This window comes from Thunnus thynnus, chromosome 12 (assembly GCF_963924715.1).
Source record: "Thunnus thynnus chromosome 12, fThuThy2.1, whole genome shotgun sequence".
NCBI lineage: Eukaryota > Metazoa > Chordata > Actinopteri > Scombriformes > Scombridae > Thunnus > Thunnus thynnus.
This window is the reverse complement of record NC_089528.1, coordinates 16,221,273-16,243,243: the sequence shown is the minus strand read 5'-3', so window position 1 is coordinate 16,243,243 and position 21,971 is coordinate 16,221,273. Positions and strand designations below refer to the sequence as shown.

At 40.2% G+C, this 21,971-nt stretch overlaps 2 protein-coding genes across 8 annotated transcripts; both read right to left on the bottom strand.

The window, feature by feature from the left end:
- Positions 1-137: 137 nt before the first annotated feature.
- Positions 138-12,077, bottom strand: LOC137194206 (solute carrier family 12 member 9-like). Of its 4 annotated transcripts, none has more exons than XM_067605859.1 (14): positions 11,715-12,072; positions 10,969-11,103; positions 10,581-10,718; positions 10,391-10,497; positions 9,540-9,741; positions 9,201-9,308; positions 7,617-7,728; positions 7,065-7,222; positions 5,818-5,900; positions 4,465-4,589; positions 4,152-4,344; positions 3,859-4,033; positions 1,692-1,838; positions 138-1,584 (listed from the first exon to the last, which is right to left on the bottom strand). In XM_067605859.1, the coding sequence occupies exons 1-14, from the start codon at positions 11,920-11,922 to the stop codon at positions 650-652; spliced, it is 2,826 nt and encodes a 941-aa protein (XP_067461960.1). In that variant the 5' UTR covers positions 11,923-12,072; the 3' UTR covers positions 138-649. The 4 variants fall into 4 exon arrangements, with proteins under 4 accessions (XP_067461960.1, XP_067461961.1, XP_067461963.1 ...); XM_067605860.1 differs by having other exon boundaries at positions 1,394-1,584; positions 1,688-1,838; positions 11,715-12,073; XM_067605862.1 differs by lacking the exons at positions 138-1,584; positions 1,692-1,838; positions 4,465-4,589 and having other exon boundaries at positions 3,905-4,033; positions 11,715-12,074.
- Positions 12,078-12,163: 86 nt separating this feature from the next.
- Positions 12,164-15,242, bottom strand: thpo (thrombopoietin). 4 transcript variants are annotated; one of them, XM_067605874.1, is made up of 5 exons: positions 14,944-15,242; positions 14,727-14,851; positions 14,447-14,533; positions 14,064-14,284; positions 12,164-13,411 (listed from the first exon to the last, which is right to left on the bottom strand). In XM_067605874.1, the coding sequence occupies exons 1-5, from the start codon at positions 14,954-14,956 to the stop codon at positions 13,354-13,356; spliced, it is 504 nt and encodes a 167-aa protein (XP_067461975.1). In that variant the 5' UTR covers positions 14,957-15,242; the 3' UTR covers positions 12,164-13,353. The 4 variants fall into 4 exon arrangements, with proteins under 4 accessions (XP_067461975.1, XP_067461976.1, XP_067461973.1 ...); XM_067605875.1 differs by having other exon boundaries at positions 12,164-13,408; positions 14,944-15,239; XM_067605872.1 differs by having other exon boundaries at positions 14,120-14,284; positions 14,944-15,222.
- Positions 15,243-21,971: the final 6,729 nt, after the last annotated feature.

Sequence of the window (21,971 nt, the reverse complement as noted above, 5' to 3'; positions counted from 1 at the left end):
CTTTAAATAAATCAAGTTGGATAGATGGATTTAAACACTGCTTTTGCTGTAAAATCAGTGTCTAATGAATAGTTATTTATTGGTTGTAGGCCTTTCTTTGCTAAATTATCAGAAAATCATAAGAAAGAATCTTGAGGTAATATAATAATTCATTTTAATACATTTTATATTAACATGTACAAAAAAACAAAGTTCAATACCCATGTGGAAACTACTAACAAAAAGGTATGGTATACAGCAAGAGCACTGGCCTAAAAACATCCTTTAACTGACTTTACTAAGGAAGAACTGCAAGGACTTTTGCTCCCTTCACCCCACAAAATGTGTATTTCACTATAGCTCCATCTCCATGTGATGATTTCACAGCCGCAAATGTTCATTTTTAATATCTCACATGAGTATACTCTGTCATTAAATCAATATACCCGCCCAAGTGTTTAAATAACATATTGAAAGGGAAACATGTACTGCGTATATGCCAAACTTGGATTTGACTCAGGTGTAAAACTGGATTGCTGCAGTTATCAGTCCCAGGTCTGATACTGTTAAGTATCAGGTGAGTGAAAAAATAAGAGCCACTGGAGGCAACAGGCACAGTGGATGAACAATGCATGATTAGGGTTGTTGATTAAGATTTGATTGTAAAAGTCTAAAGGTCAGTAGTGACCACAGGAGTGACTCCGTGAATGAGCAATGTCGGGCCCAGGTCTCGACTCAACAGGTCCACCTGGTGCAGGTAGGCACGGTAACGGTATGTGTCTGCTGGTGGGCGTGGCAAATACAGGAAACGCACAGCAGGCTGCGGGGCTCCATGTTGGCGAATCAGATTGTTGACAGCATAGATATATTCATCTGTCAGCTGAGCAGCATTGTTGGGGAACTTTTGTAGACCATCTTCCTTTTCAGCATCCTCCACCTCTTGACTCTCCCTCCTCTCTTCATCCTGTGCAGACCGTTCTTCTGTCTGCTTTCCTTGTCTCTGCCAGTGCAGCGCCACCACCTGGTCCCAAGCTACCATCTGCACCTGAGCAGAGATTCTTAGCTCCTTTAGCATCACCCGCAGCTTCGTCTGCTCCTCTTCTTGCAGACTGCAACCAGCCTCCACACACAGGAAGAGGCGTAGTCTTGCCTGGTTCCAAGCACGGGTTTCATGAAGTACACAGGCCAGCTGCAGCAGGAACAGTGAGCAGGTGTCGACATAGCCACGGCTGTCTGGTCGAAGCAGATTCAGAGGCCATACATCAATAAATGGCCCTGTCATGTTTCGGTGGACGCCAGTCTTTCTTCCTGAACCTATGACCTCTTCCCGGTTGAACTGGTTGAAGTAACGGGCCAGTGTCACATTCTTGCCCATTTTTATGGCATCAGCAATTACTGACACATATTCCTCTTCCTGAAAGTCTTTGGCTCCCTCAGCACCCCGCACATTGGGGAAGAAGGGGGACCGTTGTTCACTCAGGTCTGTGGTTGGACAGAATGCATCCAAGCCATGGCCTGTAGACAGGAGAATTTTGCCTTGAAGGTGGTCTTCAGGGGTACAGTCATCATAGAAACCCAAGACAAGGGTGTTTGGCCTCATTCCACCTACATATAAACAAATGTGGGAAGTGAGTGAGTTAGTCAAGAACAGTCTTGTTTAGAGACTCATAGTTCAACGATGGAAAATAACAGCATGAGGGAAACTTGCCTACCAAAGCCTGTGATGAAAAGCAGGTTCTGAACTCCGTGTCGGACAGTGTTGGCCAGGGTAAGGTTGACAAATGCCTTAATGTTTAGATGGTCCACCAAAGAGAGCCAGGAGTCATAACGGCTCTGCAAAGGATCAGAGGGCAACCCATCTGCAGAATCAAACACACAGACAGAAAAAGTCAAATGTGTAATGACAGACATTAAGGCCTATATTCATCAAGCGTCTCAGATTAGGAAATCACTGCTTACTGGTCTAAAATTTTCCTCCCTGTAGGAGGAAATGCATTTTAACAACTATTTTATTTGAGGAAATCACTCCTGTCTTAGCCAATATTAAGGAGAACTCCAGAGATGTGCTAACCTGTTAGGAGATGCCAGGAGACTGCGCTCAGGGTGAGGTTTTCCATTTTTTCAAAATTCCAAAAAACTAATAATTTTTTAGACTGACTGGCAGTTTTTGATTGTTCTTACAATACCTCATAAAGATATTGTACACAAGGGTCCTCAGTGACTACATTTACATGCACAAAATATTCAAGTTTTTGCCCTTATCCAAAAGACAATATTCCTACTAAGCTGTTAAAAAGGCAAATGAAAATAAATATTCAACTAATATTCCCACTTACATGCAGAGATATTTATAAGTGATATTGATATGACTGATATTATAAATTTATAATTAGAGGCACATCAAGTACCTAGATTGTCACATGATGTTCACTACACTGTTGAGTGTTTTTGGTGCATCACATTGAGTCGTCAGTCCATGGCTGCATGTCAGGATAATAACTAATCCCCTCCATCCCTGTTGTGGAGAAGGCACAATCTTTTTCTCCAGCCCGCCCTGAACAGCTTTCCACTCTTTGGTTTCCTGCTCCAGCATATTTCATTTTGTCTGCGCAAGGGTAAACAGGCAAGATGGCCATGTGTCGAAAACTGTGGTAAAAGGCCCGATTGAGACACATATTCCGTATGCACTGTATAAATGTCCAAAGAATGCTCCTAAAACCCGAATAATATCAGCACATCCCACATGCCTTAATCAGAAAATGCTACATTCAGATAAGGCCTAATTCGGAAAATCCAAACGGAATGTGCTGTTTACATGACCTGTATCAAATTCAGAATATTGTCATAGTCGAAATAAAAGTGGAATATTAGTGTGCATGTAAACGGAGTCACTGAGAGCTGACAAAATCCTCTGGCTGCTTTTCATCATCATCACTGCATGTGTCTGTGGCACCATTACAGGCATTGTAAAACTATGGTTGGACTGGATAGGATAAATGTCACACAGCAAATTATACATATTTTTTAAACATTTTTAAACCTCACAAGTGGCTTGCCAATGTTTATATCCAGTCTACAATATAGATAGCATTTGTAAATATTAGTTTTAATTTAAAAAAAAAAAAAAAAGTTTTTAATTACATAAAGTTTTAATTTGCTGCGTGAGTTATCCAAGTTATGTCCTTATAAACATAAAAAGCTTATAAAAAGTGGTGCTATTTCCTGTTATTCAAATTTTACCAGTCTAACATCATCATAATTTCAACTTCACTCCTCTGAGAGCCATAAAACAGCAACATCACACTTTATCAAAAGAATTACTCTCTTTGCTGAAAGTAAGTGCAGGAAACTTCATAAATAACTCTCATCCTACTCTGAGATCAGGTGTTTTTAATCCTAAAATCACCGTCAGCGCAATTCCCCGCAGTGATTCTGAGATGCTCGTTAAATATGGGTCCAGACATTCTTCTGGAAAAGAGAACCATCTAATGCCTTCAAAGGGAAACGTGCTTGTTTGATGTTCTTTTATATACAAATGTAAGCAGCTCCCTGTAAGCAGTGTATCTAGCAGTCTTTTTGTTAGAATATGACTGTTTGCAATACACTGAATATACACAATGTTTTCTGTTTTTTTTTTACTGAATATACACAGTTGGACAGCAGAGATGTGGCTTACATTGCAAGAAGTGTTTAAAACATGTCTATGACATTGTGATACTTTTCCCCCCACTGTGAAAATAAATCACTTTAGGAATCCATTGTAACTAACATGAATTAAAGATGACCGTGGCAGCTTTTCAAATGTAATTAAAGCCAAAACTTTCAACTTTTAAATAGACATTTACAGTAAATACTCGAATTTTGGGTAAAGTCCCTTACCTAATAAACCCAGTTTTACATGTCCTAGTACATAAAGGCCACTCTTCTTCAGGTCATTAATGAAGGTCATTAGGCCTATACAGCTGCGAGGGTTTGCCACCATTAGCAGCACCTGGGGCCTCCAGAACTTTACATGGTCCTTACGCACATCCAACATCAAGAGGTACTTACGCACCTGATTGAAGAACAATGGGGTTAAAAAGATAGAAGTGACAATGAAGTAATTCATTCGTATTTATGTTACACTGATGATTTAGGTGAGAAAAATGGTGTGAGTGTGCATGTCTATGTACCTGATGGAAAATGAGAGCCTGGCTGATGTAGCCCCAGTTGCTGATGGGACCAAGGTAGTGAATAAGCATCAAGAGCAGTAGCATAAATGCTATGCTGGCAAAGGCATAAATGGCATTGATCAGGAACATCATGACCAGGCAGCCAAGAATGCCCAATGTGCAGGTGTGCCATGTAAAACAACGGAATGAGGGTCTAAATAATACAAAAAAGAAAACAAGACAGAATATAGAATTAAAATGGCCTTTACAACCACGATTGTGCAAATAAATTAAGAACAGTTAACTTAACTCACTGCAACATGCTGTACTGTACCTGAAGTTTGGTGCAGAGGCCCATTCCAGAGCCAAGCAGGCCAGGTTTACAGCAGCATAGACCAACAAGAAAAAGATAGTTACAATACCAGCAATAGTGTTCAATTTACCAGCAAACAGCACCACCTAGTGGCAGAAGGAAAGAGCATTAATTAGACCTAGCCCTACATCCAAAACACCTCTTGAAGAAAAGCTGTATAATAAAAACAAAGGTTGGCAAACCCTCAACTGCAGGAATATTGACATAATGACCTCCTAGGATTTTTTCTTTCTTTTTTGTAAATATAGTTCTAGTACAGAAATGTAAAGAACAAAGAGAAACCTGTTATTCAAGTTTTCATTTCAGTCCATTCTAAAAACATTACAAGTTACATTAAACAGTTTTATGCAAAAGCTTGGACACCTTTTTTTGCACAATTCCTTGTGTTACAAAATATTAATTTATGTGAATTGTATAAATCAAAATAACCTTAATAACATGGTCTAACTTCAGAACCATGTATAAAAAAATTAAAGCTCCCCATATGTAGACTACATGAGTAGCTTTGAACCCATGGGTAGTGTCACTGAACCACAATATGAACAATGATGATAAACACTTAACTGGTTAAAATTACTGCTATACTGGAAATTAAAGCTACAGTCCACAATTTTGCTAAAGAAATATAAGACATATAGAAGTAATAAACCTTGCTAGCTAGCTAATAAGTATTAACTAATAAGCCCCTGCTCTGTCTCCCTAGCAAAGCAATTCAAGCCTTTAATGCCCTTCAGTCAATCCATAGCCAAGCACGAAGATGCACAAGATTTTGGTTTTTTGCACTAAACCACAATACCGCATGTTGCCTCACCACCATCTCTAGTGCGTAAAAAAACAAGCAGTGGGTATATCCAATATCAAAAGTGATGCAATTCCTCCATTTGTGGATAAGTTAAAGCAGCAATGTTCAGACTGCAGCTTTGTCCCCTTTGTCTTCTTTACTACCGAAACGGACGCCCCTTGCTCCTACACATTAGAAGCAGAGAACAGAACGACTACGTATAAAACCCAACAATGAAGATGTAGAGGCTCATACTTTTTCTTATTTTGTTGGTTAACATCCAGTTAAATGTTGCATTACTTTTCTTTACTATTAATTTTTCAGCTATTTGGTAGCCGTAGCTCTGGGTAGCCATCAGCGTGTAACGGAGAGAGGCTAAATTTTGACCGCATTGACGTTAAATGTGAAAAAGTAATATGAAGGGGAAAGCCAGAAGATTAGGGTAAAGGGAAGGATTGGGATGCAGCTAAAGCATAGCTACTCTGAAAACATTGTGAAGCTAATCACTCCTTGTATACAATGTAATGTTGTACCTGCACAAACAACCAGGAGACAAGCACTGAGGCCCAGGGGTTCCCACTACGAGATGTTTTCCTCGCCAGAGCCAGAACACCACCTGTGGAGGTTTAAAACATTATCAACAGTGTTTCCCCTAGAATTTTTTTCAGGCCTGGTGGTACGCACCGAAAAACCCCTGAAGGGACAAGACACACAGCATGGCATATTCGTGCGGTTGGCTTCGGTCAGGTGGCGCAGCAGGCAGTCTGCAATTTATATTTGCATTCAAATTTTCTGTTTACTCAGTATGTTCAAGACTTAAAACAGAGTGGTCACAGGGATAGGACGACTTAATAAGCTGCATTTATTGCATAAAAATAAGCTGTCCCTCTCCCTTCTTCCCCATCTGTATTTTTGCCTGAGTTCTGGAAAAAAAACGTTAATATATTTGTTTGCTCACGTTAGCCAACCTGCATCCCATACACTCTTGCACTGCAGTAATTTAAAGGGACTGTGATAGCAGTGGCACTCGCATCACATCAAGAGTTTTCCAGGCAACGACACAGAGGTAGACTCACGATTTGGTTCAGTGTCGCACAGAGACTCCCAAACACATATAATTATTGATTTCAAAATGAAGTTATTTTTGGCATTCAAAAAAAGTTTTTTTTGACCTGGTAGGGGTTCTCATTGGCCCAGTGGCCAACCAGGCCTGTACAATTATAGGGGAAACATTGATTATCAAAGTCAGTCAAAGTCAGCAGTCCTTACTGCTCATGGTCCTAAATCAAACAACTGAGTCATTCTGCACTGGTGCTTAAGCCACACACACAATGAGGACTTTTTTTTTTTCCTCCTGAGAAAGTCAACACTAAAAGCCATCTGCCATCAAACGATGCTGTCCAAATTTACGTGCCTCTGCTAGGAAAACAAGATATGATGAAATTAATAACAAGTTTCAATTTATCACATTTGAGATGGAGGCCTATTTCAACAGATGGCTGATTGTTAAAATGTTGACTCAGCTTTATAGAAGACCAGCTGGAGTTGGATATGCTTTCGTATATTCTGGATCAACTATTTAGCAGTGATCATCACCTAAACAATCTAGATCAGTAATTAAATCCTCCTCTCTACAAAAATGGTCAGAAGCCACATCATCTAAAACTCCTCTCTGCCAATTAACATTTAATAATTTGCTTTTCATTTGTATGCAATTCTAAAACATTACAATACAAATTGCAAACTCTGGATAGCAGGACATGTTTTTCAAGGATCTCACCAAACAGGTTGTCTTTGGACAGGGCATACAGGATCCTGGAGGCTCCTATCAGGTTACTCATAGCAGCAGATACGGTAGAGGAGTAAATACCAATTGTCACCATGGGCGGCCATATATTGATATCTCCCAGGAAACTGTAGTCTCTTTGAAGAAGGTGACTAAGGATGATGGATAAGTAAGTATAAAATAGGTCATAAATGTCAAATATAACAGATATTTTCTCTCTTCAACACATTAACTATGGTAATGATACGGCATTTTTTTTTTAAAATCACTTGACATGTGTACAAACCAAAACAAATCTCTGAAAAAAAAACTGTTAAACAGGCACAAGCAAAAGTGCTTTAATGCAACAATTTATGTAGAAAAATCCTCAAGTAAATATTTAAGTGACATGGGCAGTTTTTCTACCAATCAGTCTTTGAAACCAATTACTGAATGCTCAGACACTATGACATTTATAGACACTTTTGTTTTATATTTCAGCACATTTGTGGCAGTACAAAGACAAATATGTTTGACTGATTGTGTGTGTGTGTGTGTGTCTCTAACCGGTCACAGGACGATGCAGCCAGCAGACTTAGCAGATTGTATGTGATGAAAGTTATAAGAACAGCTGCCAGGGTTCCTCTCGGTATGGAATAGCTGGGGTTTTTCAGGTCACCTGGAGAGCACATCACAGAAGTTTCCTCTTAAATAAAAGCAGATATATTGGCCTCAATGAAGAGATTAATGATCTGTCAAAGTTCAGCCTTCCCAGATGTGTACACACAAAGCGTGTATTAAAATCTGGGGTTGGATCCACCAAAGTCCACATTTCTACACTTGTTTTTATCTGTGGTCTCAAGTCACTGGTAAATATAATCACACAAGGTAGAAAAAAACACTACCACAAGGTGTAAAGATGCAAGGTGCAGTTAATCAAAGGCTGTCATTTCTCAGTTGTCATCTTAACTTCTTAATGTAAACTTGGATTATTATTAGGGCTGCAACTAACAATTATTTTCATTATCAATTAATCTGTCAATTATTTTTTCTATTAATAAATAAGTTGTTTGGTCAAAAAAATGTCTGAAAATGTCAATCACTATTTCCCAAAGCTCAAGATGACATCTTCAAATGTCCTCTTTTGTCCCAACCAACAGTCCACAACCCAAATATATTTAGTTTACTATCATAGAACTAAACCACAGGACTGAAGAAACCAGAAAATAAATCACATTTGAGAAACTGGAATCAGAGAGTTGGACTATTTTCTTCAAAAACGACTCAAAACGATTAATCGATCATCAAAATAGTGTTAGAGCCATTTGTATCTATGTGTGTGTTAAGGTCATTCCCTGGTTGCCACAGTAGGTGGCGTATTGGACAGCAGCATATGGAAATGCATATGTAGAAGAAGAGGCAATTACTCCTCAGGTGTGCTGCTTACTGGGAGAAGCATACAGTTTTATGACCGCTGTTTAGAGGCTAATCTTTAAGCCTTTTTTGTTTGTTTTAATGCAAGTTATAGATGTAAGTGTGTGTATAGCAAATTCTTTATTGTTACACGGTGGTAAATAAACACATCTTAAGCGCAAGTCCGCAGATGTTTGATTTACTACATGGAGCAGCCGCATGACGACACGTCAATTACATATCTCGATAACAGCCCCTCATTGTGGCTTAGGTTTTTTTTTGTTTTGTCGACATCAAGTCACTATGAATAGTTACCAATTAATTTAATAGTTGGCAACTAATCCATTAGTCTACTAATCGTTGCAGCTCTAGTTATCATGAAACATGTCTCAGTTTACAGATGGTAGGTCGGCTGTTTAAGGATAACTTCTTGGTGATAAACCAAGTTTATCCAAGTTTAATGTTAGTACTTTACATGAATGCACCCTTAGCTTTGGACTCTATGAGGCTTGACTATCTGATTTGGGGAGAAGGTGCATAATCAGCTAGGCCTTTGGGTCCCCTGAAGGTCCACTTTCATGAGCTGCTTGTTTTGTGAGTGTTGTAGGATCCAGCCCCTGAATTGGAACAAAGCTGTGGGTTTTTCCCATCATGAAGTGACAGATAGCTAGAAAAAAAAAGACCCTTTGTTTGCCCCTTAACAATATATTTATTCAAGTTATTCTAAAACCATCTTACCTGACATGTTGGAGCCTGCCATGATTCCAGTACAGCCGTTGAACATGACAGCAAACACTGTGGCAAAACTCATCATGGTACCAGTGGTGTAGTCTATGGTGTAATTGGCTAGGAGGGATGACAGGAGGCATCATTCATACACGTCAGTGATAACTTATACAATCAATAGGGATCTTCAGCATATGGGACCAATAATTCATTTTTTTCCCCATTTTGTTTGAATAGATAAAAGTCCTGAACTAACAAATCAGAGCCAATATTACAATGATTTTTTCTGCAGGTCCATCATTGTTTAAACTGATTTTAGTTCATCAATGCCTGTGGCAATGTAACACTTACGCATCAAGTTGCCCTCCAAGGTGTGGAGCTGGAGGCCAGTATAATTGGCAGTGGTCAGACCAGTACTATTGAGAACAGAAGTATCTGACAGAGTCACCGCCATGGGCCCCACAATGAAGAAACTGATGAAGATGGAAGTCAGGACAGTCGTGACTATGATGAAGATGATAAAAGTGGCTTTGGCATAGATATGGGCTCCTATCTGTAATGATAAATCAACTCAATTGAGAATTATTCACATATAATATGCAAGTTTGTTTCTTTCTCATTGGCAACAGGGTCTGAAGTCAGCGCTTTCAGTCAGTTCATAGTGAGTTTATTCATCCATCCAATTTCATGGTCCAGAGCAAGATATATATATATAAAAAAAAAAAGTAGTTGCTAGATTGCCATAAAATTTGTTTTGGATATGCATGGTCCTCAGAGGTTGATTGATGATGATGATGATGACTGACCTGTCCCCTAGAGCACCACTGCCAAGTGCACATTTCTCTTGACTGTCAATTTGGTCCAAAACAAGACATCTTGAAAACCAGAGCTCGTGGATATTAACAGTCCAGAATGGATGAACTGTAATGTTTATGGTGACCCCTTTTCCATTAGCACCATTGTCAGGCCAAATGTTACACTTGTACACATAATAGTTCAACAACTACATTAACTTTTTCCTCTTGTGGCACACTGAAGCAAAAAAGGCAATCGTATACTCATGATCTCTCTCAAAATTAAATTTGCTAAGCACAATCATGTTCTGAAGAGGGTCAACTTCTAATCACCCCATGGGCCTTTACTGTAGTTAATATACTGGCTGACTGAATGTATCATAATTTTAAAAAAGTGTTGAGCCTTACCAAGCAGACAATGAAACACAAGAAGAGCAGGACAGTGCCATAAAGCAGAGACCACCAGTATCCTGAAGGCAACACCTGATGGAGACCTGCAACCGCTCCTACACCCTCTAAAGATGGACAGACAATGAGGGTTAGTTAATATACCCCCCCCCCCCCCAAATCCTCACAGTGTGTGGCTATTACAACCTACCTTCTGGGACACCAAAGGCAGACATGATAGCTTCAACCAGGCCCAAAACGTAGAGCGCACTGCCGCACACATTGGCAAAGAAAAACATGATGCCAATGCTGCCACCAAATTCTGGACCCAGGGCTCGACTGATCATGTCTAAGGGTTTAAGTTGAGGAATTTCTGACTCCACATTTGTAAATGTAAACCAACTGGACAGCGACTGGCCAACAGGACACATTATCTCACCTAAATAAAGAGGGTTTCAGATCAACCACTAGTCAGGGTCAGACCAAGAGGGAACCTTTGTTATTGGTGAATAGTAAATAAGTAGAGAGGTTGAGAGTAGGGACACATCCATCTATGGTGTTTGGCTACAGCTTAACTCTGCTTCAAATGTAAAGGATACAGTAGGCACCTCCAGCGTCTAAAGCCCCGTTGGTGGAGATGGCACAGACAGAAAGAACAGTCATGGTGATGATTAAGTAGGCTACCAGGAACATGGCGATGGACTGGTATAGCCCTGCTTGACCTACAACAAATCCTGCAAGAAATAGGATAAAATCATAATGAGGGCTATCCTAGTAATTACCTCAGGGATCATTTTAAAAAAGACTCAATAAAAACATTTTTCAACTATTTTTTTAATTGTTTATATTAATAAACAAAAATAATGTGAAAAATAAGTGCTGAAACAATTTATTGATTAGTCATCCAACAGAAAATTGACAACAAGTCTGTCAAGATGTCCCCTTGGGCTCTGGAAAACTGTGATGGCCATTGTTGTTTTTTTTTTTTTTTTTACAATTTTGCAACATTTTGCTGATTGATTAATCAATTAAATCAATCAACAGACTAATCAATAGGGGGGTAATTGTTAGATGCAGTCCTTGAAAAGGGAAAAGTTTGAATAAGTACAAACTATTTAAGTGAAAACCTTTAAGATAACGTTGTACTTTATAAAGACTTATGTTAGCTAACTGGGGCTTAGTCTGCCCCAAATGGTAACTAAACCGTCAGCATCAACCCTTCCACCAACCTGGGGCAAATTGACTGAAAGAACCAGTTCTCTTTAGATCAAAAGCCTAAACTTATCTTATTTGTGTATAATTTTGTATTTTAAGTAAAAGCTTACCATTACTCCCTTCTACTCACCAATTCGCAGGAACACAACGACGCTAAACATGGACAGTAAAGTTGGGATAACAACTCCAAAAACCACTCCGAGCTTTCGGGCGGTCTTGTCATTGGACTGTCGGCCGTCTCTGCCCACCATGGTCCGGTTCGATTTGGGCACATCTTTCGGCTCCGGACTGGCGCTGGCGGTGAGTCGATAATGTAGAAGAGGAGCTTTTTCTGACATGGCGGTTAAGTTAACGGTAATTAACGGTTGCTGCGCCTCACTGGTGCCAACTGAAAAGAACCAATTTACCTCGCACGTGCTCAGCTACGACGTCCGCGTCAGTAACATCTTCTATGTAACTATGGTGACGTGCTGCAGTCACTAGCCCAGTTCACCTGCTGCTGCTGCTGCTGCAGGTAATGATGGTTTGCTAATGAATTGGGGAGAAAATGACGTTGTTTCCTGTAATTGGTTCATCCAATCAGGTACAGTTTCACCTTTATTAATTCATTGTCAATTTTTTAAAAATATTTGTCGACCATGGATGCAACGTTGTTGACAAACAGCAACAAAAAAACTAACCTTATTAAAAAAAAAAAAAAAAAAAAAACCTTTATTAACAAATTAGTAAATAAACAAATCGCTTAAAAAACAGACGGTTTGTTGAATATTATATTGAATATTATTAGTTGAATAAGCATTTTGTATCATACACATCATTCTTATTAATATAAGGCTAAAGTTTAGCAAAATTGTCCTCTTTGGTGTAAAATCTGGATATTTACATACAGACATTCACAAAGAAACATAAAATACATTTTCTATAGACAGGCAACACAGAGGAACATGCACGTATTTACAGCAAATCATAATCTTTAAAATAAAAATGTAAACTGAAATTAGAAGTGCAATGAGAATAAACTCTCCTTAAATAATTCATTCATACCAGAAATTTGGTCTATCAATACTTTCCAGTCTCCATTATTCTTCATTAGGCTTAGGTGTCTTTTAAATGCATATGCAAGTAATTTAGCACATGTGCAAAGACTTCCTGGCAAATTTTGATAATCAGTATTGGAGCAAAGCAAAGGAGTAAAAATAAATCTGGCATGAAAACATGAATCCAGAAGACCTAGAGGACTTTTCTTTTCTGGCCAGGTGATCAGTGCAGTACAACAACCTCTGAGGGTTTATACAATAACTCAGCACAAGACAGAAGCTTTATATCCAGTCACAGTGGGTACACGGAGAAGCTGCCTGTAAGCTACGAAAAAAAGAAAATGACCTTTTAGTACATTGTAGGCTTGTATTTTTTGGCTTACTGCTTAATTCAAATCATCCCCCATTGTATGCATCTTGATATGCAACTGCATTCCCATTATACATTTTTTTATCCATGATGTTCATCGCTGCAAACATATTGCTGTCTTTCATTTCACTCTTTCATTTGCATCCGCAGAGAAGGGTGTATATCTGCTTTTGAAGAAGAGAAAATCCAGATCACTCCTGCTGTTTGAACTGTGAAGTTGCACTCAGCCCTCCGTTTGTGAAGAACATTTGGTCCACAGAAGTTATCCTTTTGTCACTGGGGAGTGCATCTGTCTTCCAGGGTAATCATGAACCGCTCTAGTTTGCCTGAGATCAGTCGGTTGTAGTTGAGCAAGACTGTGCTCAGACTCTGGGTGCTCCCAGGAACACAAGACAATACTGGAGTCTCCACTGGCCCCTGCTGGTCCACACAGAAAATGCAATAATGAAAGGGGTTTTAAAAACAAATCACAGATACTGGCAATTCAACCATTTCCTGTAGTCAAAGAAATGATTCTTGCCTACTGGATCCACAAATTAACTTCCTCAATTTGAGGATATTATGTAAAACACAGATTAGAGGACATTGATCGTGCACTTGTGCAACTTTCGAGAACAACTGTCTCATTTGGAAAGTATGCACTCCTATCTTCTTCTTGTCCTGAGGAAGGAAGGCTTGCAGTCACACAACATAACATTGTCACTCCCCAAGCACAGATATTCCAGAAAGCAATGGATTTATGAGAAACCAGGATATTTCCAAACCAGAGGAAACTGATAATGCTTCTTAATCAGATGCAGACCAGAGAGAGAAGCCCATCAACGTCTCCACTCAATTTTTATCAACACACTGATGTTGAATTTTACTTGGCTTCCTTTGTTGTGATGTAAGTGTGTAGTGTTGATTTAGTGAGTTGCAGGTCAAAAGGCATCTAGATGCCATGATTAAAAACAAAACTAAAAGTTCCCTGAAAGTTGAGGTTACATAAAAAAAAGTTGTTCCAACATTATTTCATTGATATGTAACCTAGAAACATGTCTTTTGACCAGCAAACCACAGAATAAGTGCTTACTGATTGTGCTGGTGCACTTGTTTGCATGCAGTTTTGTCACAGTGATGGCCTCTTACACTCAGCTGAAGGTGTGTGAGAATGAGCAGATAGTTGTTGATGTTGTGCTCCAGTCTCTGCAGCAGCACAGCGCCACATCCTGCCTGGCTGAGAGCCCTCACAACCTTCACACCTTCAACAAGAAGCCTCAGGGATGCACCTATGTCTCCTCTCTTCTCCTGGTGCTGTAGTAACACATACAGACACATACAAAAAATAAGTAAATAAATAAAGGCAAATAAATCTGTTTTTTGAAGAAATCACACATAATAAACAAGTAAAATCAACATAAGGTACATAAGAAATCTATGGTTGAGGATTTTGGATTCATACATGTGCCAACATACTGATTTGTTTTCCCAAGATGCTACATGAAGCTCAGTGCAGGGTAGCTGGACCGGTGTGGAGAGGGTCATCGAGCCGTTGCAATCCTTCTGCCAGGGAGAAGACATGGAAGACGCAGGTGATCGAAACCAGACAAACAGGTGGACAACAGAGAGACAGACTGACGGATGAGTACACACGGCTGCGGGAGGATGCGATACATCATCCCAACAGGAGGAAGAGAGACACAGAAATGTGGAGAAAATGTGTCTATCCACTGCACAGAGACAGTCATATCCTCACCAGTGCACTCTGCATCTCTGCCACAACATTCAAAGCCCTCCTAGCGACTCTATTACACACAAAGTCTATGGGCTTAGTCTCGGCATCCCACACCTCAGAGGCTACCATACAGAGCAGCAGGAGTCCTGGACAAACACATAAACAAGCCAACCTGTTCAGTTTCTATCAAGCCCATTAAAATCACCATAAGTTAAAAGTTTATAGGCTCACTACTCACTGCTTAAAGCCATGCCCTGCTTGGCTGCTCCTGATGACTCCGCATTTGTCTACATTTAAGAGATGTGCTAGGTGGAAAATACGTCCTGTTTCCACTGTGTCTCGCGAAGAGGAGCTGCGTGTTCTTTTTGTCTTCTTGCTGCTTGATTCCCCACCTTCTCATTCAGCAGTGGGAAGTGCGAATGTTATCTGGCCTGAGAGCAGGATGCACTCCAGCTTCCCTGCTGCGCAACACAACAAAATGCTATAGAGTGAAAATGGCATTTCATTGAAATAAACAGAGCTATTTTGCTTCTCGTCTTGGCCAGAGTCAGATTTTGGAGCCTTGAGCAGATATCAAGCTTGCCGACTAAAAGGTTAATGATTTATTATTGTGAAAGACTCCATTTACACAGCTGGCATCAAATCCAGCCCCTAATGCTGGAGGCTATTTACTTTTTCACTGGGTTCATTTAATTCACAAATTTATGTCAGAGGCAGCTACACAACCCACATACAGCATGTGGGTGTGTGTAAACTTTGTGGGTGTGTAGCTTGTGTGTGACTTGTGTGTCTGACATAATGCACGTAGGGTAACATGAGCCACTTTTTACATTTGATGATTTTACTGCAAAACAAAAATGTATTTGTTTTAAATAATAGTTACTATATATACCTCAGGTTGTTGTGTACCCATGGAAATTAAAACAAGTTATCTTATCATTATGGTTTTAAAACAATGACCCATCAAAAAAAGTTAGTCCTATGGCACAACTTAACCCAAGGTGGGGTAAAATGAGCATGGAGATGGGGTAAATTGAGTGCTCTAGGGGTAAATAGTGCTACCATTAAATACTGATATAAAAATGACACAAATCAACCAATTTTGAGATGATTTTGAACTTTATTTACGCCATCACAAAGGCAAAAACTCATATTTTTAAGTAAAATTATATGTTTGTTTCTGTTTGTTCAACATGTTACCTAAATATTTTCAGTAAAGATTAAACTGTGATCTTTGTCTGTTACTGTAGCTACAAAGAGAATGTCTGTGTAAATGTGCTTTTGTGTATACAGACGGGTGACAAATTAAAGGAAAAACCGGTACAGGTCTGAATGCTTGACCCCTACAGTGAGGGGGTCTGGTGGCTCTGTTATGCTGTGGGAGGCATTTTGCTGGCATGGTTTGGGTCCACTTGTCCCCTTAGAGGGAAGAGTCACTGCTAATCAATACAAAGTTGTTCTGAGTCATCACCTTTATCCTATGATGAAACATTTCTATCCTGATGGGACTAGTCTCTTCCAGGATGACAATGTCCCCATCCACAGGGCACGAAGGATCACTCAATGGTTTAATGAGTATGAAAATGATGTGAATCATATGTTATGACCTTCACAGTCACCAGATCTCAACCCAACTGAACACCTATGGCAGATTTTGAACTGACGTGTTAGACAGCGCTCTCCACCACCATCATCATCAAAACACCAAACGAGGGAATATCTTTTTGAAGAATGGTGTTCATCCCTCCAGAAGAGTTCAGAGACTGTAGAATCAATGTCAAGGCACATTGAAGCTGTTCTGGCAGCACATGGTGACCCAACACCTTACTAAGACACTTTATGTTGGTTTTTCCTATAATTTGTCACTGTCCGTATGTACAGCATGTTTGTGTGTGGCTTAAACTTAACATCAGTCAACAATTAGGTATTTATTCATCAACACTGTAACACTTGTAACAGTGATCAAGCATTAACATGAACCGTGTCTCTAGTTTCTAGAATATCAGAAAATAATTTTGAGGGGTAAATTGAGCCATTGACTCAACTTGCCCCAACATCATTGGCACATTTTACCACACAACCTCCATTTTGAGAAAACTGTTTGACACAGTTGCTCAAATCCACAGTTATGCTAAGTTTATAACCTTGTTTTGTAGCTTACACTGACTTAAATTAACATGTAATAATGTCCAAAACTCATCTATTTTAATTAAGATACAAGACTGTCAACTTTAGTAACATGATGAATTCACTTGGCATGAGAAAAATATTTTTGTAATATTATTTTTGCTCTGTTTTGCTTACCAATCTCTCCATGTCCTGAGTCCAAGATGGATTGAGTAATGTGAACTATACTTTCTTAATTTGAAAGTCACATTATTATTTTTGTTTATGGTTACCTAGATACAGGGGGTGGCTCATTTTTATCCACTAGCTCGATTTACCCCGTTCTCCCCTACAGTTTTTTTTTAGGATTTCAGACACCAGACAATCCTATGTTGAAGGTTGTTAATGCACCTTATAAGACAAGACCTTGCAGAAAACTGCCCAATCAAGGCATATTTTTTTTTACGTTTTGTAACTTTATAAATACAATATAAATTTTAGCTGAGCTGCTTCCTATGTCAGGATTGTGATCTTTTCTGGCAAGGTGAAATCACTGCCAACGTGATCATCTGTCTCAGCATCGTTTAATAGCCTTTAGTATCAGTCAAGGGGAGAAGTGAACAAGCGGTCTTCACCCGGATATATGCAATCATCCATCGGGTTTAGGGGGCGCAGCTGGAAGACGCAATGTCTCCAATTCAATTGCCATAGGGGGGTTGAGGAAGTATAATAGATGTCAAACGCACGGATAAGAGAAAACATGGGGGAATGCACCATCCGTCTTCATTTAAGACACACGTGCTCACCCGCATCGTCCCAAACCTGGACAATGACTGATCCCCTGCCCTCTTCTATTTGCGCCCAAGCTGTTTATGCGCGCCATGATTAGGACGCATGACGCCTAAAATTAGACACTAAAGTGTGTGTGCGCGTGTGTGTTGTCACATAGGGTACAAGGGTAGGGAGAGAGAGGGAGAGCGAGAGAGAGAGATGCAGAGGAAGAGAGGGAGCTGGAACATGAAACGTATATTGTCCTTTTCTCCCTCCAAGCCTGCTCCTATCTCTGCAGACAATCCCGACCGCCGTTAATTAAGACGAATGTGCGCCTCGGCTCCGCAGATAATGACCGGAGCGCCTGGATTTCTGCACACAAGAAGGAAACTGCGGGCCATGGCACTGTCAGTACCCGCATTGCATCACGGACACGACACCCGGTACCCCGCTGTCTCCCTCCCACCTCAACTGGAGCCGATGAGGAGACTGTAGCATCTTATCGTAGAGTTTTCTTGCCTCATAATCCCATGCAGCCGCGCTCTCAGGCGGCTGGCTGTTGTCGCTCCTGGTCTCCAAAACCAGCCAGTAGCTGCCTGCTCCGCTGTGCGCTGCTCTGGAGGCGCAAAACCGGTAATTACGCGCCGTGTTGACAACTTTGGCGCGGTGCTGTATGGATTGCGCATCAGCAACAGGCCAGTCTCTGGGATCCACGGAGATTTTTCTCCGTTGGTGTAAAGTGTGATTGCCCGGGAGTCATCCGCTGCCCTATCACATCATCTATTAAGTGTGCGCTGCAACCTGTAGCTGTGTGCCCTTTTATTTAAGTCATTATTCCGCCAAGGCGCAATGGAGGGACATAGCTGACGCTTCTCAATCCGTAGCCCGAGGAGGAGAGAAGAAAAAGAGGAGGAAAGCAGCCCCTGGGGAAACCGTAAGTATGCTGCGTACTGACGAGATGGATCACTGTCTCTTTTCTCTCTTCAGAGTGTCAAATCCATGTGTGTCTCTAACTTTGGCCAGATCTGGCTCAAGGGCAAATGGCAATTGAAGGTCTGACCGGGTTATGGTATCATTTCTGGTATTCTGGTTTCTTTTTGTCATTATTTCCCGACAGCTTGAGTATTTTCTACAAGCTTTAGCTAACAAGAATTACTTACAATTGAGAAACTTGCCACACAAAACAGAAAGGGGCACAGGTGGTTTTACATCCTAATGTTGCGCATCAAGGACTGAAGGTCCCTGTAATACTGTAGATGTATTGCAGTGGAATGAATGTGTGGGAAACGCGCACTATTCTGCCTAGTGTGTCAAATTAAACGATTTACGTTTTGGTTTATAATTTAAAAAGAAGTATGAAAGAAAAGAAATAGTCTGAAATTATTTCTATGATCTCCCTTTAAATGAGAAATGCATAAGCTCGTTTGTACAGTTACTTTAGCTGTACAATACACTAAATCAGTGCTTGAGTTACTTCTAATCAGCACACAGATCATCATGTGGATGTTGAGCTCTCTTAAGACAGGAAAACTTTTTCTTTACTTTCACACACACAGGCAGGACAGGAGACATTAGAGCTGCAATGATTAGTCAATTAATCAATTAGTCAATCATAAGAAAATTAATCTGCAACTATTTTGACAATCGAATAATTGTTTATAATTCTTTAACCTTTTATGTGTCATACTTGATAGAACATTGAATATCTTTAGATTTTGGACTGTTTATCAGACATTTGAAGACATCACCAATGAAAATAGTTGTAGCCCTAGGAAACATGATATTTTTCCTCTTATGCTGCTACCAAACTGGCCTCCATGCAGAGGTAGGTGGTGTATTTCTAAAGAATCCTGTGGAGATGGAGAGATGTGGGTCAGTGTGTTGGTGCTCGGGGCTGCAGAGCACCCAGTTCCTCTGCTGTCGGGGCGACAATACCTCTGCCTGTCTGTGGCTGCCAGCTCCCTGATAAAATGAAGTCGGTGACACTCTTTAGTCTCACCTATGAGATGACGTGAGGACAAGTTCAAGGCCCAACGCACATAACAACCTGAAGTGCATGAATAATTAGATTGCAATTTACACAGCGAGTGTGTTTGTGAATGTGTGTTTCTGGGTGAAATCCACCCCATCACTCACTGGTCTCAGAGGCCCTGGTTCATTCTGGTGCTTGTAGTCCAGTGCTTTGAACTGGTTGCCTTTACTAACAGCCAATCAGCTGCAGTCTTATGCAGGACTGTTTTATCTGTCAGCTAGTCAGAAGCTTTGACTCCCAGAGGACTTTTAGTCTTTTAACCTGTGAAAAATCAGAGAGTTTGATATTCAAATACAGGTTCGCCTGCATTGTTTAATGTGATGCCATCAATTTAAAGCTTGAATTCATTAGTGTCCTGCAGCTGCTTTGGTGGTGCATTTTTAAAACGATTCTCGGAATAGCACATTTGCTTTGAGAATGCTCCCAAACACCTGAAAATTTTAAGCTTCCATCTGACTGCGAGCATATTGGCAAACATGAATATTGGCTCCTGAAAAAGCAACAGTGAATCCTTGAAACAGTGGTTATCTTTCAGGTGTGAGTCTCACTTGGCGCCGCATCTTTCAGTGCAATAGATTTCACTGTCAGTGAGTAGCACCTCTCAAAAGCCTTCAGTAAAAGCCCAGCAAGATGAGCTCGCAGTATTATAATACTTGTGTCATCTGAGGAAAGGAAATGATCTGAAAGTGCAACAAGCCCGTATGTGAGAGCTTTTAGTGTTGGATAGAAGCTCCCCTGAGGAGCGCTTCTGCAAGAATGCACACACTCACACACACACAAACACACAATTCAGTTTTATGACATATGAGAGGAGCTATGAACAAGTAACACACACTCAAGTGATTGTCGTAGTGTCCATGAGCAAGGCACTTGACAGTGAAATGCTCCCTATGGAGCTATTTGGCAGCCAAACAGAAGACTGGGTAAACTTGAACATGAGGCATTGCGTAGATTCTCACTACAGTATTGATATAGAATCTATTTGTGCAAAAAATAGCGCTTCATTTGGTCTTTTAGATGGAGAATGCCGTTTAACAAGTTGGTCCAAAATCTCACAAATAGTGCCTGCTGACTGCAAAGGTCATATATGACACAAATTTTCATCTTCTCATGCTCATGTTTATTTAATTTTCTTCTAGATAAATTGACAGTAAGTAGTGTTAATGTACTCTTCACTGGAAGCCTAGAGGGGCGACACAGAGAACACAGAGGAAGTAAATGGGGAACATTTGAGGTCTTCACATTTTTCTATTGTGGTGTTGCTGTTCTTTGTGATATCCTACATCGCAACCATCATTCAGTAATCACTTAAAATCCCCCCTCAAGGCGCTGAATGCTTATTGCTTCCATGCTTCAAAGTGATGAAAGCCTGTCAGAGAGTTACTGTTTTTTTCTGTTCAAATGACATCAACAGGAGAACGTTAAAAAATATATAAAGGGTGCTCCACCGGTGTGGCTCTAGGAGTAGCTTTCTAGTTTTGAGACACAAACTGGATGTGTGGAGTTTGAAAGATGCAGATGTTCACCTGGCAGGTAATAGACTTAAGTTGCATTAGGTGAAATACAGTATCAAGTTTTTGGAGCTTGAGCCATATTGGGGACTATCTCGTCCACTGCTGCATCAATTTTGAGCACTCTTTTAAAAATGTGTCTTTTGTATGAGACCCCCCTCTTTATGAAGCAAAAATCCTGTAATGAGATTTAGAAAGATTGCAAAATGTATAAACTATATACTGAAAATACAAAATACTGGAGCCACTTATGTTACATAGAGTACAGTCATGATGTTAAAGAGCCAAATCAGGCTTTATTAAAACTGAACCAGTCATAAAGGAGTTAGATAAAACTAATGATGAGATTAAGTATTTTAAAATCTGGACAATATTTTGTTTTCTTACACAAACCAACATTAAACATGTGAGAATGATGTACTAATGGCAGCCAAGGACGTCATGAATTAGGACATACATGGCCAAAGGCACTAATGGGTGCTTAGATAGATACCATTGTTTATTCACTTACTAAAGGAAGATTATAGGAAAGTTTTTTTATGGCATTGATGGAGCCATAACTAAACCCATCACAAGCCTCACCCTTGTGAATTACTCATCACACTTGAGCAATCCAGTGATGACTCAAAGGACAGCTGCGGTTTTGCAGAAGAATAAAAAAAAAAAAACATACGCTACACATCATAATTTATCTATTTATTATACCTGCACCTGCTCGCAACCACCCCCCACCCCGGCCTCCCCTCCTCCCGCACAAAAGCACCTCCGAACATCATCAAGTCCAGCAACTCCAGAGAGAGACAGCAGCACAGTGAGAGTAGAGGAGGGAGGCGGTGTTTTGCAGTC

What these genes read in the sequence shown, in the direction of transcription:
- LOC137194206 (XM_067605859.1), bottom strand. Translation starts at nt 11,922, where the DNA reads ATGTCAGAAAAAGCTCCTCTTCTACATTATCGACTCACCGCCAGCGCC. An exon ending in GCCTCTGCACCAAACTTCAG is followed by an intron (nt 4,345 to 4,464) that starts GTACAGTACAGC and finishes TGTATTATTTAG; the next exon opens with ACCCTCATTCCGTTGTTTTA. An exon ending in GCTTTTCATCACAGGCTTTG is followed by an intron (nt 1,585 to 1,691) that starts GTAGGCAAGTTT and finishes GTTTATATGTAG; the next exon opens with GTGGAATGAGGCCAAACACC.
- thpo (XM_067605872.1), bottom strand. An exon ending in CATCTTGGGAAAACAAATCA is followed by an intron (nt 14,285 to 14,446) that starts GTATGTTGGCAC and finishes GTGTTACTACAG; the next exon opens with CACCAGGAGAAGAGAGGAGA. An exon ending in TCACACACCTTCAGCTGAGT is followed by an intron (nt 13,412 to 14,119) that starts GTAAGAGGCCAT and finishes TGTGTGGACCAG; the next exon opens with CAGGGGCCAGTGGAGACTCC.